The 17,450-nt window shown below is 63.7% G+C and overlaps 3 protein-coding genes across 3 annotated transcripts; all 3 read left to right on the top strand.

The window, feature by feature from the left end:
* The first annotated feature begins 24 nt into the window (after positions 1-24).
* INTS5 (integrator complex subunit 5) lies at positions 25-3,951 on the top strand. The gene is given in 4 exon segments (XM_040054509.2): positions 25-99; positions 1,105-2,806; positions 2,809-3,016; positions 3,019-3,951. Coding segments are annotated over 4 exon segments (2,811 nt in total). The 5' UTR covers positions 25-43; the 3' UTR covers positions 3,864-3,951.
* A 651-nt stretch (positions 3,952-4,602) lies between these two features.
* Positions 4,603-7,169, top strand: POLR2G (RNA polymerase II subunit G). Its single transcript, XM_040054508.1, has 8 exons — positions 4,603-4,685; positions 4,845-4,954; positions 5,417-5,576; positions 5,929-5,979; positions 6,154-6,219; positions 6,320-6,391; positions 6,800-6,833; positions 6,963-7,169. The coding sequence occupies exons 1-8, from the start codon at positions 4,674-4,676 to the stop codon at positions 6,974-6,976; spliced, it is 519 nt and encodes a 172-aa protein (XP_039910442.1). The 5' UTR covers positions 4,603-4,673; the 3' UTR covers positions 6,977-7,169.
* Positions 7,170-7,373: 204 nt separating this feature from the next.
* On the top strand, positions 7,374-14,358 carry EEF1G (eukaryotic translation elongation factor 1 gamma). The gene is made up of 10 exons (XM_040054515.1): positions 7,374-7,441; positions 8,402-8,560; positions 9,121-9,184; positions 9,524-9,666; positions 10,061-10,204; positions 10,695-10,824; positions 11,226-11,428; positions 12,050-12,224; positions 13,024-13,148; positions 13,821-14,358. Exons 1-10 carry the CDS (start codon positions 7,427-7,429, stop codon positions 13,977-13,979), a joined length of 1,317 nt encoding a protein of 438 aa, XP_039910449.1. The 5' UTR covers positions 7,374-7,426; the 3' UTR covers positions 13,980-14,358.
* The last annotated feature ends 3,092 nt before the right edge of the window (positions 14,359-17,450 follow it).

Below are 17,450 nucleotides of genomic sequence, written 5' to 3'. Positions count from 1 at the left end.
CCCCGCGCATGCGCAGCCGCCGGGCCCGGCCGCCGCCGCCGCCATGTCGGCCCTGTGCGACCCCCCCGGCGCCGCCAGCCCCCCCCGGCCGCCCCTCAGGTACCGCGGACGCTCCGGGAGCAGGGACAGCCCGGGGTGGGAGAGGGGACCCCCGGGACGCGGGGAGAGGCCACGCCCGGAGCGGGGCCCGACCCCGAGGCCGCCCCCGTCCCGGTGTTGTTCCCGGTTCGAGACACCCCCCCCAATCCCGGTGTGGGGACCCCGGGTGCCGCCCCTGCCCCTCAGCGCCCCTGGGACCCCGCGGGACCCGGCCCGGCCCTTCAGCGTGGGTGGGGGGTGTGTGGAAGTTCTGGGTGTCCCCCCACCCCTTTTAACCCTTTTTAATCCTTTAAAACCTTTTTAACCCCATTTCCCCCTCCCCATCACCCAAAAGGCGCCACCATCCCCACATTTCTCCTTTTTAACCCTTTTCAACCCCTTTTTAACTCCTCATTTAATATTTTAAAAGCACCTTTTAACCATTTTGATTCTATTTAAACCATTTCAGCCCCCTTTTTAACCCTTTAAAGCTCGCTTTAGCGCCTTTTAACCATTTTAAGCTCCCTTTTGACCCTTTTAAAACACCATTATTAACCCATTTTAAACCCGTCTTGATCTCCTTTTAAACCCCTTTTAACTCCTATAAAACGCCTTTTAAACCTATTTTAAACCCCATTTAAACTCCTTTAAACTCCATTTAAACTCCATTTGAACCCGTTTTGAACCCTTTAGCCCCTTTTAAACCCGTTTTAAACCCCATTTGAACCCCTTTAAACCCGTTTTAAACCCCTTTTAAACCCCTTTAAACCTGTTTTAAACCCCATTTGAACCCCTTCAAACCCCATTTGAACGCCTTTTAAACCTGTTTTAAACCCCATTTGAGCCCCTTTAAACCCCTTTTAGACCCCTTTTAAACCCCATTTGAACACCTTTAAACCTGTTTTAAACCCCATTTGAACCCCTTTAAACCCCATTAGAGCCCCTTTAAACCTCTTCACGCCCCTTTAAGACCGCTTTTAACCCCTTCACCCCCCGGTAACCCTCTCTCTCCCCCCGCTCCCGCAGCGCCCAGGAGCTGTCCCAGGAGGTGAAGGCGTTCCTGAGCGGGCTGGACCCGGTGCAGGGGACGCCGCTGTCGCCGGCGGCGCACGCCCGCTGCGCGCTGCGCCTGCTGCGCTGCCTGCCCCCGGCGCGCCACGCCGCGCTGCAGCACCTGCGCGGCCTCTTCGACGAGCAGGTGTGCTCGCACCTGCTGCAGCGCGAGGCGGGCGCGGCCTCGCCCCCGCCCAAGGCGTGCCCGGGCGCCGAGGTGCTGCAGGAGGCGCGGGGGGCGCTGGCCGAGCTGGTGGCCGCCAACCCGCGGGCGTGGGCGCCGGGCGTGGCCGCCTGGGCCAGCGAGCTGATGGGGCAGCTGAGCAGCAAGTACGCGGGCAGGCCCGGGGTGCCGCCGGCCGCCAGCCTCAACGAGCTGCTGCAGCTCTGGATGTCGTGCCCGGCCACGCGGGCGCTGCTGGACATCTACAGCCAGTGCCTGGCCGCCATGGCCGGCAGCTGCCCGGACGCCTGCGTGGACGCGCTGCTGGACACGTCGGTGCAGCACTCGCCGCACTTCGACTGGGTGGTGGCGCACGTGGGCTCGTCCTTCCCGGGCACCATCATCAGCCGGGTGCTCTCCTGCGGCCTCAAGGACTTCTGCGCCCACGGCGGCGGCGCCGAGGCGGCGGCGGCGGCGGCGGGGCCGGGCGGGCCCGGGGACAAGCGCGCGCCCAAGATCGCCTCGGTGGTGGGCATCCTGGGCCACCTGGCGTCGCGCCACGCCGGCAGCATCAAGCAGGAGCTGCTGCGCATGTTCCACGAGAGCCTGGGCTCGCCCCGCGAGCACCACAAGGCCACGGTGCCCTTCCTGCTGCAGCTAGCGCTGATGTCGCCCGCGCTGCTGGCCGCCGTGTCCCCGGAGCTGGTGGACTCGCTGAAGCCGCCGGTGCTGAACCAGCTGCACCAGCACTTCTCGGCGCTGCCCCGCGACGAGCTGGAGGGCGTGGTGGGCGTGGTGGTGCACCTGCTGTGCCACACCTCGGCCGGGGCGCTGCGGACGCTGCGCTTCCTGCTGGCCACGGCCGCGCCCGCCTCCGTCATCGCCGCGCCGGGGCCGGCGCTGCACGAGGGCGTGCGCGAGGCCTGCGAGCGCCTGCTGCAGCTGCTGCTGCTGCACCTGCAGAAGCTGGTGCACGGCCGCGGCCCGGCCGAGGGCCCGGCGCGCCCGGTGCCCTTCCTGGAGGCGCTGCGGCCGCACGTGCGCGAGCTGTGCCTGGACGCGCTGCGGCTGGAGCGGCGGCGCTGCCTGTGGCAGCACCAGCTGCTGGCGCTGCTGGCCGTGCACTCGGCGCCGCACGGCGCGGCCGAGGCGCTCTTCTTCCTGCTGGCGCTGGCGCGCACGCCCGAGGAGCTGGCGCTGGCGCCGCAGCTGCGCGCGGGGCTGCGCGCCGTCCTGCCCGACCCGCTGCCCGCCGCCGTGGCCGCCGCCGTGGCGCAGATCCACGCCGGCCGCCTGCCCGAGGCGCAGCTGGCGCAGCTCCTGCGCAACCTGGCGCTGCTGCTGCAGCCCCGCGAGGACGGCGAGGGCGGCGAGGCGGCGCTGGGCGCGGCGCTGGCGCGGCACCTCCCGGACCTGGCGCGGCTGCTGCTGCACCCGCGGCGCGAGGTGGCGGAGGCGGCGTGCCGGCTGCTGGCCGCCTGCCCGCTGCCCCGGGCGCTGCCCCCCGCGCGCACCTGCTGCCGGCCGTGCGCGCCGCCGTGCGCCGCTTCTTCGCGGGGCTGCGCCTGGGCGACGCGGCCGCGCTGGCCCCCGGGGCGCGGCTGCTGGCCCGGCTCAGCGCCCTGGGCCCCGCCGCCGCCAAGGCCGTGCTGGCGCAGCTGGTGGAGGGCGCCCTGGGCGGCCACAACGCCGAGCTCTTCGGGGTTTCGCGCCCGAGCCGCCGGGGCCCGAGGCCGCGCCCGCCGCGCCCGCCGCCTCGCTGCTGGACACCAACCGGCGCTTCACGGCCGGCCCCAACGCCTCGGGCGGCGTCTGGTCCGTGTTCCACGCCGGCGTCATCGGCCGCGGGCCCAAGCCGGCGGCGGGCGGCGGGCGGCGCGGCCCCGAGGAGCTGAGCCGCAACACGCTGACCTTCCTGAGCCTGGTGCTGCGCTGCTGCCGCGGCTCCGGGCCCGCCGTGGGCGCCGAGGCGGCCAAGGCGGTGGCGGCGGCGCTGGTGGAGGCCGTGTGCCCGGAGGCGGCCGGCGCCGAGCTGGCCTGGCCGCCCGAGGAGCTGGCCCGCGCCACGGTGGAGCGCGACCTGCGCATCCTGCGCCGCTTCCGCCGCCACCCGCTGCTGTTCCCGCTGCTGCGGCTGGTGGCCGGCGGCCGGCCCGCGCTCTGCTACTGCTCCGTGCTGCTGCGGGGGCTGCTGGCCGGGCTGGTGGCGCACTGGGACGCGTGCCGCGCCGGCAGCACGCTGGCCTCGCCCTGGCACCTGCGCGCCTCCTGCGCTCTGGTGGCGCTGCTGGCCGAGGGCTCGCTGCTGCCGCCCGTGCTGGGGAACATGCACGAGCTGTTCCCGGAGCTGGCGCCCTTCGAGGTGCACCTGCTGCTGCTCAGCGTCTGGGGCTACCTGCGCGAGAACAGCCCCCTGCCGCAGAAGTTCACCTTCCAGCCCGAGCTGGGCGTGTTCCGCAGGGATTTCGGGCGGGACGGGGACCTGGGCAAGCACCTGGCCGTGCTGCACAGCGTCCTGCACAGGAACATTCACCGCCTCGGCCTCCTGGCCGGCCGCTTCTACCCCTGAGCTCGGGCCGGGGGGGCTCCCCCCGGCCGCGGGGGCCGCTCGGGGATCGGGGGAAGTTCGGATTTGTAATAAAAGCGAGAGGAAAGGAGGAGAAGGGCGTGGAGTGTGGGGACGCCACTGGGGGGGGGGATTCGGGGAGGGCCGGGGGGATTGGGGCGGGGGTTTAGGGGTTTGCAGGAGGCTCTGGAGGGTGTTTTGGGGGTCTCGGGGGTGTATCTTGGCGGGGGGGGGATCAGGTTGGGTTGAGAGGGAGTTTAGGGGGTTTTAAGGGAGGGCTTGAGTGTTTGGGGTGCCCTTGGAGGGGTCTGGGGGAAACCTGTGGGTACTTGGGGGGGTCCCGGGGGTGACTAGGGGGCTCAGGAGGATTCCGGGGTGTTTTGGGGGGGTCCCGGGGGTGACTGGGGGGCTCAGAAGGGTCCCGGCGTGTTTTGGGGGGGTCCCGGGGGTGACTGGGGGGCTCAGGAGGATCCCGGCGTGTTTTGGGGGGGTCCCGGGGGTGACTGGGGGGCTCAGAAGGGTCCCGGGGTGTTTTGGGGGGGTCCCGGGGGTGACTGGGGGGCTCAGAAGGGTCCCGGGGTGTTTTGGGGGGGTCCCAGGTCACTCCCGATCTCCGCGCTGTCAATCACCCTCCTGTCTCCGCCCATCGCTCCCCACTGACCAATCACCGCCCTCAGCCGGGCCTTAGCCCCGCCCCGCCCGGAGCGGCGCGAACTCCTTGTGGGCGGGGCCGCGCGCGCGACCCGCGGCCAATCAGCGCCGCGCTCCTGGGCCGGGTGCGTCACTTCCGGTGGCGGCGGCGGCGGCTCGAGGATGTTTTACCACGTGAGCGGCACCGGGGGTCACGTGTCACACCGGGAGGGTCACGTGTCACACCGGGGGGGGTGTCCTGGTGTCCCCTCAGGGGGTCCCGGGGGTGTCGCCGCCTTTGGGGTCCCTCCCGGTGCCTCCCGGTGCCTCCCGGTGACTCCCGGCGCCCCCCAGATCTCCCTGGAGCACGAGATCCTCCTGCACCCGCGCTACTTCGGGCCCAACCTGCTCAACACCGTCAAACAGAAACTCTTCACCGAGGTGGAGGGGACCTGCACCGGGAAGTGAGCGCGGGGACCGGGGGGCATCGGAACGGCCCAAAAACACCCCAAAACCCAGCCCCGGGAACCCGAAACCACCCCAAAAACAACCCCGGGAACCCCAAAGCACCCCAAACCTCAGCCCGGGAACCCCAAACGACCCCAAAAACAACCCCGGGAACCCCAAACCAGCCCCGGGAACCCCAAACCAGCCCCGGCCCTCGACATCCCGTCCTGAGACACCCCCAGGACCCCTCAAACCGCACCTGAACCCCCCTCAAAATTCACCCAGGACGCCCCAAACCCTCCTGAGCCCCCCCCCAGAACCCTCAAACCCATCCCAAACTCTCTGAAACCCCCTCTCAGACCCTCAAAATGCCCCCGAGACCCTTCCAGGACCCCCTAAGCCCCCCCCCAGTGCCCCCAAGCCCACCCCAGGACCCCCTGAGCCCCCTCCCAGTGTCCCCCAGTGCCCACCACCCCCAGGTACGGGTTCGTCATCGCCGTCACCACCATCGATAACATCGGCGCCGGGGTGATCCAGCCGGGCCGCGGCTTCGTGCTCTACCCCGTGCGCTACAAGGCCATCGTCTTCCGGCCCTTCAAGGGCGAGGTGGTGGACGCCGTGGTCACCCAGGTCAACAAGGTGAGGGCTGGGGGGGGCCTGGGGGGTCCTGGGGTCACCCAGGTGACAATTCTGGGGTCCTGGGGGGTCTGGGGTCACCCAGGTGACAATTCTGGGGTCCTGGGGGGTCTGGGGTCACCCAGGTGACAATTCTGGGGGTCCTCAGCCCGTCTGGGGTCACCCAGGTGCACACGGTGACAATGCTGGAGGTCCCGTGGGGTGCTGACATCACCTGGGTGACCGAGGTGACGATTCTGGGAGTCCTGAGGGTCTGCAGGGCCCTGACCCCCGCTTTTCATCCTTTTTTTAATCTCTTTTTTGTCTCTCTTTCCCCTTTTGCCTATTTCTCTCCCTTTCTGCCCCGTTTCCCCAGGTCGGGCTGTTCACGGAGATCGGGCCCATGTCCTGCTTCATCTCGCGCCACGTGAGGGGGGGACCCCAAAAGTGTCACCGCGGGGGGTGGGGACCCCAGAATCCCCCCTGGGGACCCCAAATCTCCCCTCTGATCCCCCTGGGGACCCCAGAATCCCCCCTGGGGACCCCAGATCTCCCCCCTGATCCCCCTGGGGACCCCCCTAACTGCCCCTGTCCCCCCCAGTCCATCCCCTCGGAGATGGAATTCGACCCCAACTCCAACCCCCCCTGCTACAAAACCGTGGACGAGGTGAGTCCGGGGGGCCCTGGGGGGGTCCCTGATGTCCCCAAGGTCCCCTCCCCGCCCCGGGGGGTCCCCAGGGCCCCCCCCAGCGTCCCGTCCCCCCCAGGACATCGTGATCCAGCAGGACGACGAGATCCGGCTGAAGATCGTGGGGACGCGCGTGGACAAGAACGACATCGTCAGTGGGGGGACCCCGAGATCTGGGGGGAATTCCGGAGGTTTTGGGGGGGATTCCCAACATCGGGGGGAGGGAAATTCTAAAATTAGGAGGGAAATCCTGAAATTCTGGGGGGAAGTCCCAAATTTGGGGGAGGGGTGGGATTCCCAAAATTTGGCGGGGGGGGGAACTTTGCGATTTTGGGGAAGGGTTTTCGTTGGTTTTTGGGGGAAAGTTCTAAATTTCAGAGGGATTGCAAAATTTGGAGAGGAAATCCCAAAATTCAGGGGGTTCTGTGTCCGTTTTGGAGGGAAAATCCTAAAATCTGGAGAGGAATCTGCAAAAACCTGGGTGAAATCCCCAGTTTTTGGGGGGGGGGGTCCAGGTGAGCCCTCCCTCCTCTGACCCCCCCTTCCCTCCCCCCCCCAGTTTGCCATCGGCTCCTTGATGGACGATTACCTGGGTGAGTTTTGGGGGGCTTTTGGGGGTCCCGGGTGGTTTTTGGGGTTGGGGGACCCCCGGAGACCCCCCTGGGGAATTTGGGGTGAGGGGGAAATTGGGGGTCCCTCATTCCTTCTCCTTCTCCCCCCAGGCCTCGTCAGCTGAGCACCAGGAGCAGCCGGGACCCCTCCCCAATTGTGCCCCCCTCAAATTTTGTGGTGCCCCCTCCCCAGATTTTTTTGGTGTCCCCCCCCCAAATTTTGGGGGGTTCTGGAGGTGGGGCCACCCCCAGAGCTGGGGGGGGGGGGGGCGCTGCCTTTCCTCACCACATCCCCAATAAAAGGGTTTTTTTCACCCATTTTGTGCCTTTCTCTCTTTTTTTGGGGGGGTCCGGGAATTCTGGGGAGGGGTCTTTCCCGCGGGCGGGCCCCATCCGGGATCGCCGCTTTAAGGCGGCATCACCCCCTTTAAATGCACCCCCGCGTTTCCACGGCAACCGCGCCCCTTCGGCGCTTCACGTCCCCTCGCGACACTGTCGCGCTGTCCCCGCTTCCCCCCACTCCCCACTTCCGCGCTTTGCGGCCGCGGCCCGGCCTTCTCTCCGCGCTCTCCAAGATGGCGGTGTCCGGGGTGAGTGCGGCCGCCGCCGCCATCCGCCGCCATCCTCCTCCTCCCGCCGCGCCGCCGCCTCCCCGCCGCCACCGGGGCGACCGCGGGGCACCGGGGATGCGGCCCGGCCGCACCCGGAGCCGCGGGGCTGCTGCGGGGGGCGCGGATGGCGGCGGGAAGGGCGCGGGGGGCCCTGAGGGGAGCCGGGGGAGGGGGAGCTGGGCCCCGGGGTTGTGGTGTCGCAGCCTCGGGGACATTTCGGGGACCCCCGGACCACGAATGACACCAAACCCTGCCCGGGTACCCCAAAAAGCGGGCGGGTTTCGGGGCCCTCAGCGCCGCAGGATCTAACTTCGGGTCCCCGTCATTGGGACCCTTTGTGATTCCCGTGTCCCCCACGCCCCTGGGGACACTTTGGGGACATCTGGGGACACTTTGGGGACATTTGGGGACCCCGATTTCCCCGGAACCCCGAGAGCCGGGCGGCTTTCAGGGCCCCATTGCTCTGGCGCTCAGCTCCGGGAGCTTTTGGGGCAGCTCCTTTCGGGACCCCCTGTGCCACCGCCACGTCCCAAACCCTTGGGGACACTTTGGGGGACATTTGGGGATCCCCCTGGGGACATCTGGTGTGGCTCTCCCCTAAACCCCTGTCCAGGTACCCCAAAAACCGGGCGGGTTTAAAGCCCAAATGGCTGCGGGAGCCAGCTGTGATTTCCCATTCCGGGACCCTCTGTTCCGCCCCGGTGTCCCGAATTTTTGGGGACACTTTGGGGGACATTTGAGGACACTCGGGGACACTCTACGTGTCCTGTCCCCCCAAACCCTGCCCAGGTACCCCAGAAACCGGGCGGGTTTAAAGCTCAGATCGCTGCGGGACCCAGCTGTGATTCCCGATTCCGGGACGCGCTGTTCCGCCCCGGTGTCCCGAATTTTTGGGGACACTTTGGGACACTGGGGCGGCTCGGGCCGCTCTCCCCGCAGACCCTGTACACGTACCCCGAGAACTGGCGAGCCTTCAAGGCGCTCATCGCTGCCCAGTACTCGGGCGCCCGGCTCCGCGTGGCCTCGGCGCCGCCGCATTTCCACTTCGGCCACACCAACCGCAGCCCGCAGTTCCTGCAGAAATTCCCGCTGGGAAAGGTGGGTCCGGGTCCCGGGACCCCGCCGTTGGAGGTCCCCGCTGGGGAAGGGTCGGTTCAGACCCCAAAATTAAAAATTCGGGAGGTCCTGAGAGCGCCGGGGTTTGGGATTCGTGCTTCCAGAGGATTTTCGGGTTGGGGCTGGAGGGTTCAACCCCTGCTGCCCCAGAAAGGGGAAATTTTAGGCGAGGGTTTGTGGGGGATTTCCGATGGGGTTTTTGTGGAGTTTGGGGGTGGGATTTTGAGGTTCTTGGGGTGTGAATTTGGGGTTTTTGAGGGGGAGTTTGGGGTTTGGGGGTGGGAATTGAAAGTTGTTTGGGGGCTTTGGGGTGGGAATTTAAACTTTTGGGGCTGTTTGGGAGTTGTTTTGGGTTCTTTTGGGGTTGTTTGGGGTTGTTTCGGGTTGGTTTTGGGGGTTTTGGGGTTGTTTTGAGTTGTTTTGAGTTGTTTTGGGTTGTTTTGGGATTTTTGGGTCGTTTTTGGGTTTTTTGGGGTTGTTTTTGGGATTTTTTGGTGTTGTTTCTGGGTTTTTTGGGGTTTCACCCCGCTTTCCCGTGCCAGGTTCCAGCGTTCGAGGGGGACGACGGATTCTGCGTCTTCGAGAGCAACGCCATCGCCTACTATGGTGGGGCCCTTAATTGGGTTTATTTCTCTCGGCTAATTAATTATCCTGCTGGTTACGGATTTAACCCCTTCCTGCCCGCACTGAGCTCGGTTACGATCACCCTTGGCCCTTCCTCCCCTAATTAACGACCCTCCTGGCTAATTAAATACCCCGATGGCCAATGAATTCACCTTCTCTTGCCTGCGCTGAGCGCGGGAGGAGCTGCGGGGCAGCCCCAGCGTCCTCACTTCAGTCCCTCCTGTGGGCATCCTCTGCCCCTCAGCGCGCCCCTTCCCTCATTAACGAGTCCCCGGGCTAATTAGCGACCCCGCTGGCTGACGAGCCGTCCCCTCTGCGCAGTGAGCACGGAGGAGCTGCGGGGCAGCACGCCCGAGGCGGCCGCCGCCGTGCTGCAGTGGGTGAACTTCGCCGACAGCGACGTCGTGCCCCCGGCCAGCACCTGGGTGTTCCCCACGCTGGGCATCCTGCACTACAACAAACAGGTCTGCAGCCTTTTGGGGGGGTCTAGGGGCTTTGGGAAAGTTTTTTTTTTGGTTTTTTTGAGGGGTTCTGTTAATTTTAATTGATTTTTTTTTTTTAAATTTAAATTTAATTTTTTTAAAATTTTTTTTAGGGGTTTTTTTTCAGTTTTTTGGGGTTTTTAGAGGGGTTTTTGGGGTGGATTTTGGTGTTCCCCACACCGGGCATTCTGCAGGTCTGGGGAGGATTTTGGGGGGGGAATTTGGGGTTTTTTTTCGTGGCTTTGGGGTTCCTCTCCCAAGTTTCATGTTCCTTTCCCCATTTTCGGGTCCCTCTCCCCAATTTCGGGGTTCTTCTCCCCAATTTTTGCGTTCCTCTCCCCAATTTCGGGGTCCCCTCCCCGATCTGTGCCCCCAGGCGACCGAGGTGGCCAAGGAGGAGGTCCGGAGGGTGCTGGGGGTCCTGGACGGGCACCTGAGGACCAGAACCTTCCTGGTGGGGGAGAGGGTGAGCCTGGCTGACATCAGCCTGGTGTGCGCCCTGCTCTGGCTCTACAAGCAGGTACGGGGGGATTTGGGGGGGATTTGGGGTGAATTTGGGGGTTCTGGGGGGTTACAGAGGGTCACCCAGGTGTGTGCCCTGCTCTGACCCTACAAACAGTTGTGGGGGGCCTTGGAGCGGATTTGGGGGAATGTTGTTTGGGATCCCAGCTGTGTCTAGGGGCGTCCCAGGAATGTCTGGGGGATCCCAGGTGTGTTTTTCGGGATCCCAGCTGTGGTTTTGGGGTGTTTCTGGGGTCCCAGCTGTGGTTTTTGGGTCCCAGGTGTGTTTTTCGGGATCCCAGCTGTGGTTTTGGGGTGGTTTTGGAGTCCCAGGTATGGGTTTGGGGTGTTTTTGGAATCCCAGCTGTGGTTTTGGGGTGTTTCTGGGGTCCCAGGTGTGTTTTTGGGGTCCCAGGTGTGTTTTTTGGGGTCCAGGTATGGTTTCGGGGTGTTTCTGGGGTCCCAGGTGTGTTTTCGGGGTGTTTCTGAGGCGCGTCTCTCTCCCCCAGGTGCTGGACCCCGCGTTCCGGGGTCCCTTCGGGAACGTGAACCGTTGGTTCCTCACCTGCCTGAACCAGCCCCAGTTCAAGGCCGTGCTGGGAGAGGTGCAGCTGTGCCAGAGGATGGCGCAGTTCGACGGTGAGGGACACCTGGGACACCTGGGGGGCACGGGGACACACCTGGGGTCCCAAAAGTACACCTGGGACACACCTGGGGTCCCAAAAACACACCTGGGACACTCCTGGGGTCCCAAAAACGCACCTGGGACACTCCTGGGGTCCCAAAAACGCACCTGGGACACACCTGGGGGGCACGGGGACACACCTGGCGTCCCAAAAATACACCTGGGACACCCCTGAACACATCTGGGGACACCTGGGACACACCTGGGGTCCCAAAAACACGCAAAGGTGAATTCCAGTGGAGTCCAAAGGGATTTTTTTGATGCGAGAAAGGGGTGAAAAAACGCCAATTTGGAGGCGTTTTTTTGGGCGAAAAACCCCAAATAAATGCGTTTTTTGGGGGTGGGGGGGTGAAAGCCAAGAAGTTTGCGGAGAGCCAGGCGCGGAAGGAGAAGGATCCGCCCCGGAAGGAGAAGGAGAAGGAGAAGGAGCCCCCCCGGAAGGAGAAGCCCCCCAAGAAGGAGGAGAAGCGGCCGGAGCCCGACGAGGACCTGGACGAGTGCGAGCAGGTCCTGGCAGCCGAGCCCAAGGCCAAGGACCCCTTCGCACACCTGCCAAGAGGTGGCACCTGGGGACACCTGGGACAGCTGGGGACACCTGGGGGACACCTGGGGACACCTGGGTGACACCTTGGGGACAGGTGGGGACACCTGGGGGCAACTGGGGACACCTGGGTGACACCTGGGGACACCTTGGGGACACCTGGGGACACCTGGGTGACACCTTGGGGACAGGTGGGGACACCTGGGGGCAACTGGGGACACCTGGGGGACAGCTGGGGACACTTGAAGGACACCTGGGGGAAACTGGGGAGTACCTCGGGACAACTGGGGGACACTTGAGGGCACCTGGAGACACCTGAGGAAAACCTGGGGACATGTGGGGGACACCTGGGGGCAACTGGGGACACCTTGGGGGGCACCTGAGGGCACCTGGGGACATCTGAGGGACACCTGGGGGCAACTGGGGACATCTGGGGAGCACCTGGGGGCAACTGGGGGGCACCTGAGGGACGCCTGAGGGCACATGGGGACACCTGGAGACAGCTGGGGGACGCCTGGGGATCACCTGAGAGACACCTGGGGACACCTGAGGGCACCTGGGGGATAGCTGGGGGTCATCTGGGGTTTGGGGTCACTGCCCTGACTGTCCCCGTTGTCCCCCCTGTCCCCGCCGCCCCCAGCCCATTCGTCCTGGACGAGTTCAAGCGCAAATACTCCAACGAGGACACGCTGTCGGTGGCGCTGCCGCACTTCTGGGAGCACTTTGACCGCGAGGGCTGGTCGCTGTGGTACTGCCAGTACCGGTACCCCGAGGAGCTGAGCCAGACCTTCATGAGCTGCAACCTCATCACAGGTGCGGTCAGCTTCATCCTCATCGTCCTCATCATCCAAATCCTCATCCAGATCCTCGTCCTCATCATCCTCATCCTCATGATCTTCATCATCCTCATCCTCATGATCTTCATCATCCAAATCCTCATCCTCCTCATCCTCATCCCTATCCCTGTGTCACCCCATCCCCATCCTTCCTCACCCCGAGGAGCTCAGCCAGACCTTCGTGAGCTTCCTCCTCCTCCCCTTCCCTGCCTTTCTCTCCCTTTTTTCCTCCTTTCCTCTTTTCCCCTTTTTGCTGTTCCCTTTTTCTCCTCTCTTTCTCCTCTCTCTCTCTCTTTTTTTCTCTCAGTTTCCCGTCCCTTTTCCCCTTTCCCTCTCCTCGTTCCGTCCTCCTTTATTCAATTTTTCTTTCCTTTTTGCCCTTTTTTCCTCCTTTCCCCTCCCTTTTCCCTTTTCTTGTTTTCTCTCCATTTTCCATTCCCTTTTCCTCTTTCTTTCTGTCTTTTTTCCTTTTTCCCAATTCCTCCCTTCCCTTTTCTCCCCGTTTTCTCCCCCCTTTCCCTTTCCTTTTCTTTTTTTTCTCTCCTTTTTCTCTCCATTTTCCATTCCCTTTTCCCCTTTTTCTGTCGTTTTTCCAATTTCTCCCTTCCCTTTTTTCACCCTTTTCCCCCATATTTTCTCCCCCTTTTTTCCCCCTTTTCCCCCCATTCTCCCATTCCCCATTTCTCCCTCTCCCGGGGACAATCCCGGCGCTGCACAATTCCCTTTTCCCGTCGGTTTTTTTCCCGTTTTTGCCATTTCTCCCCCCGTTTTCCCAGGGATGTTCCAGCGCCTGGACAAGCTGCGGAAGAACGCCTTCGCCTCGGTGGCGCTCTTCGGCAGCGACCACGACAGCAGCATCTCGGGGGTCTGGGTGCTGCGGGGGCAGGAGCTGGCCTTCACGGTGAGGGGGGTCCCCAAAAACACGGGAACCCCGGGAAAACCCGCGGGGGGAGATCCCTCCAGCCCCCGCTGGAATATCCCGGAAATCCCCGCAGGATTCCCTGAAAATGGCGCGGAAGGATGTGCGAAACCCCGACAGTCCCCCAAATCCCTGGGGATATCCCATGTTTTCTCGGGGTTTTCACTGCGAATCCTGGAGGTTTTTTCACTAATTCCCTTTTTTTCCCCATTTTTTCCCATTTTTTTCCCCACTTGTTCCCATTTTTTATCCATTTTTACACATTTTTTCCCATTTTTTCCCCCGTTTGTTCCAATTTTTTACCCTTTTTTTCCCCTTTTTTTTCTCCATTTTTACCCATTTTTTTTCCCGTTTGTTCCCATTTTTTACCCATTTTTTCCCGGGTTTTTCCCCATTTGTTCCCGGTTTTTCCCCATTTTTTCCTGTTTTTTTTCTCATTTTTTTCCTTTTTTTTCCCCATTTGTTCCCATTTTTTACCCTTTTTTTTCCCATTTTTTTTTTCCCAGCTGTGCGCAGACCCAGACCTGCTGCACATCTCCTGAAATTCCCAAAAATTCCCCAAAAACCCGTTTGAATTCCCGTATTTTCTCCGGGTTTTCACCAGGAATCCCGGGTTTTTTCCCGCTAATTCCCGTTTTTCCCGGTTTTCCCCAGCTGTGCCCGGACTGGCAGGTGGATTACGAGTCCTACACCTGGCGCAAGCTGGACCCCGACAGCGCCGAGTGCCGGACGCTGGTGACGGAATATTTCCTGTGGGAGGGGGAATTCCGGCACGTGGGAAAACCCTTCAACCAGGGCAAGATCTTCAAGTGAATCGGGGCTCGGATATCCCGGGATCTGGGGGCTGAAATCCCGGGATTTTGGAGCTGAAATCACGGGATTTAGGAGCTGAAATCCCAGGATTTTGGAGCTGAAATCCCGGGATTTTGGAGTTGAAATCCCAGGATTTCAGAGCCCTTCAACCAGGTCAAGGTCTTCAAATTAATTTGGGCTGAAATCCCGGGATTTTGGAGCTGAAATCCCAGGATTTTGGAGCTGAAATCCCGGGATTTCAGAGCCCTTCAACCAGGTCAAGATCTTCAAATTAATTTGGGCTCCGGTCCTGGAATTTTGGGCTGAAATCCCGGGATTTCGGTCCCTCTGGCGGTTCTGGTTCTCCGGTCCAGATCCAATAAAAAAGCTTCTGACAGGAGGAGACTTTGGAGTGGTTTGGGGATTTGGGGGAATTCTGGGGGGGATTTGGGACATTCCAGAGGGTCCCAGGAGATCCCGGCGTGACCCCGACTCCCGAGTTTCCCTTAAAATCCCTCAAAAGCTTCAATCAGAACAAAAGCTGGAATTTTGGGGGATCCCAGGGTGATCCCAGCCTCGTTCCCACATTCAGGGTGCCATCAGCCCCAAATCCCGGCTGGAATTTCGTGGGAATTCTCCCCAAAATCTGCCCCTCGCCCCACTTTTGGGGACCATCCCAGTATAAACCAGTAACCACCATCAAAACCAGTTTGGGCCCCCCCCACTTCCTTCCTGGGCTTCCCCTCCCCCACCCCGTGACTGCCAGATGTGGCCCCGCCCCTCCCCCACCACATCTGGATCCAGTTTGGCTCCAGATTTCCCCCAGTTTCCCCCAGTTCATTCCCAGTTTCCCCCAGTTCATTCCCAGATTTCCCCCAGTTCATTCCCAGTTTTTCCCCAGTTTCCCCCAGTTCTTTCCCAGTTTTTCCCCAGTTCATTCCCAGTTTCCCCCAGTTCATTCCCAGTTTTTCCCAGTTCATTCCCAGTTTTTCCCCAGTTCATTCCCAGTTTTTCCCCAGTTCATTCCCAGTTTTTCCCCAGTTCATTCCCAGTTTTTCCCAGTTCATTCCCAGATTTCCCCCAGTTCATTCCCAGATTTCCCCCAGTTCATTCCCAGTTTTCCCCAGTTCATTCCCAGTTTCCTCCTTTCCGCGGCCGCGCCCTCCTGACTCACCCCGGGGTGGGGACAGCGCCCCCCATTGTCCCCCCCATTGTCCCCGTGTCGCTGCCCGGTGTCCCCCGGTGTCCCCCCCCCATTGTCCCCCCCCGGTGTCCCCCCGGTGTCGCTGCCGGGCACGAGCTCACACCTGGCCCAGGTGCGGCAGCGCCCGGTGCCACCGCGGCGCCCCGGGGCGGTGTCCCCGTGTCCCCGTGTCCCCGTGTCCCGGTGTCCCCTCCCCGTCCCCTCCCTGTCCCCTCCCTGTCCCGCGGCTCTCCGGGAATTCGGGAATTCCGGGGCTGCCCCCCCCGCACCCCCCTGCGGCCCCCCCGCTGTCGCCCACGTGTCCCCGGGCACCGCCCCGCGCGGAATCCCAAACATCCCAAATCCCAAACATCCCCGATCCCAAACATCCCAAATCCCAAACATCCCAATCCCAAACATCCCGATCCCAAACATCCCAAATCCCAAACATCCCAAATCCCAAACATCCCGATCCCAAACATCCCGATCCCAAACATCCCAAATCCCAAACATCCCAAATCCCAAACATCCCAGATCCCAAACATCCCAAATCCCACAGATCTCAGCCATCCCCTCCCGCTCCCGCCGCCCCGTGTCCCCCGGTGTCCCCCCGGTGTCCCCCCTGTCCCCGGTGTCCCCCCGCTGTCCCCGGTGTCCCCCCGCTGTCCCCCCTGTCCCCCCCTGTCCCCGGTGTCCCCCCGCTGTCCCCCCTGTCCCCCCGGTGTCCCCCCTGTCCCCGGTGTCCCCCCTGTCCGCGGTGTCCCCTCTGTCCCCCCCCGTGTCCCCCGGTGTCCCCCCTGTCCCCGGTGTCCCCCCTGTCCCCTCTGTCCCCCCCTCTGTCCCCCCCGGTGTCCCCCCGCCTGGCGCGGGGCCCGGGCGGGGCGGGGCGCGGGATGAGGCAGCGCTCGGGAATGCGCCGGGATTTGGCACCGGAGGCTCCGGGAGCGCCCGGGACCGGCCCCGGAACGGCCCCGGGACCGGAGCCAGAACCGGGACCGGAGCCAGAACCGGGACCCGAGCCAGAACCGGCCCGAAACAGCCCCGGGACCGGAGCCAGAACCGGGACCGGAGACAGAACCGGGACCTGAGACAGAACCGGCCCGAAACAGCCCCGGGACCGGAGCCAGAACCGGGACCGGAGCCAGAACCGGGACCGGAGCCAGAACCGCCCCGGTTCCGCTCGGGATCGGCCCCAAAACAGCCCCGGGTCCGGCCCCGATCCCAACCGGGAGCGGCTCCAAAACGGCCCAAAAGAAGCCCCAAAAGGGCCCCAAAATGGTCCCGGTGCCGCCGGGACCGGCCCCGGAACCGCGGGTGGGGAAAGCGACCGGGAAGGGGAACGGGGGAATTCGGGGAATTCGGGGAATTCGGGGAATTCGGGGGTTCAGGGGTGGGGAAGGCTGTGGCTCCCAGTATGGACTGGGGCAAACTGGGAGCAGCGGCCGAGGGTCCTCAGTGTCCCCCCAGTGTCCCCTCAGTGTGCCCTCAGTGTCCCCACTGTCCCCTCTGAGGGCCCCCAAAGCCCCCCAGAACTGGGAACTGGGAACACTGGGGGGACACTGCGGGATCCCCCCGGGATTTGGGATTGCCCCGGGGGGTTCGGGGTTACCTGGGGGGGGCGGGGCTTGGGACTCACCTGGGGGGGGGGGGGAGGGGAGCGGGGGCCGTTCCGGAATCGTTCAATGGAGCCCGGACCGGAACCGGGACCGGGACCGGGACCGGGACTGGGACTGGGACGGCGACTGGGCCAGAACCGGGATGCAATCAAGACCGGGACTGGAATTGGACCGGGACTGGGCCGGGACCGGGAGCGGGATGAGCTCGGGAACGGGAGCAGAAGTGAGACTGAAACTGGACCGGGATCAGAACCGGGAACGGATTGGGACCAGGACCGGGACCGGGACCGGGACTGGGAGTGAAGCCGGGACTGCATCTGGATCAGAACCGCCCCGACTCGGAACCGGGACCGGGACTGGAACGGGCCCGGGATCGGAACCGGCTCCGGAGAGGGTCCAGGCTCGGAACTGGGACTGGATCGGGACCGGGACAGGGATCAGGACAGGGACCGGGGCCAGAACCGGGACCAGAACCGGGGCCAGAACCGAACCGGGCCCGGGCGCTCTCCGTCCCCGCGCGCTGCCGCTGCCGCTCGGGGCTGTCCCGGCCGCTCCCTGTCGCTGTCCCGCCGCTGTCCCGGGGCCGGCCCGGGCCGGGCCCTCCCCGCGGGGCGGGGGCGGCTCCGCCGCGCTACAAGAGCCGGGACCCGCCCGGGCGCGGCCACTCCGCACGGACCCGCCGGGGCCGCTCCG

This window comes from Hirundo rustica, assembly GCF_015227805.2.
Source record: "Hirundo rustica isolate bHirRus1 chromosome 38 unlocalized genomic scaffold, bHirRus1.pri.v3 SUPER_38_unloc_3, whole genome shotgun sequence".
Classification (NCBI taxonomy): Eukaryota; Metazoa; Chordata; class Aves; order Passeriformes; family Hirundinidae; genus Hirundo; species Hirundo rustica.
Note: the sequence above shows the minus strand (reverse complement) of the source record. Positions and strands in the feature narration are given on the sequence as shown.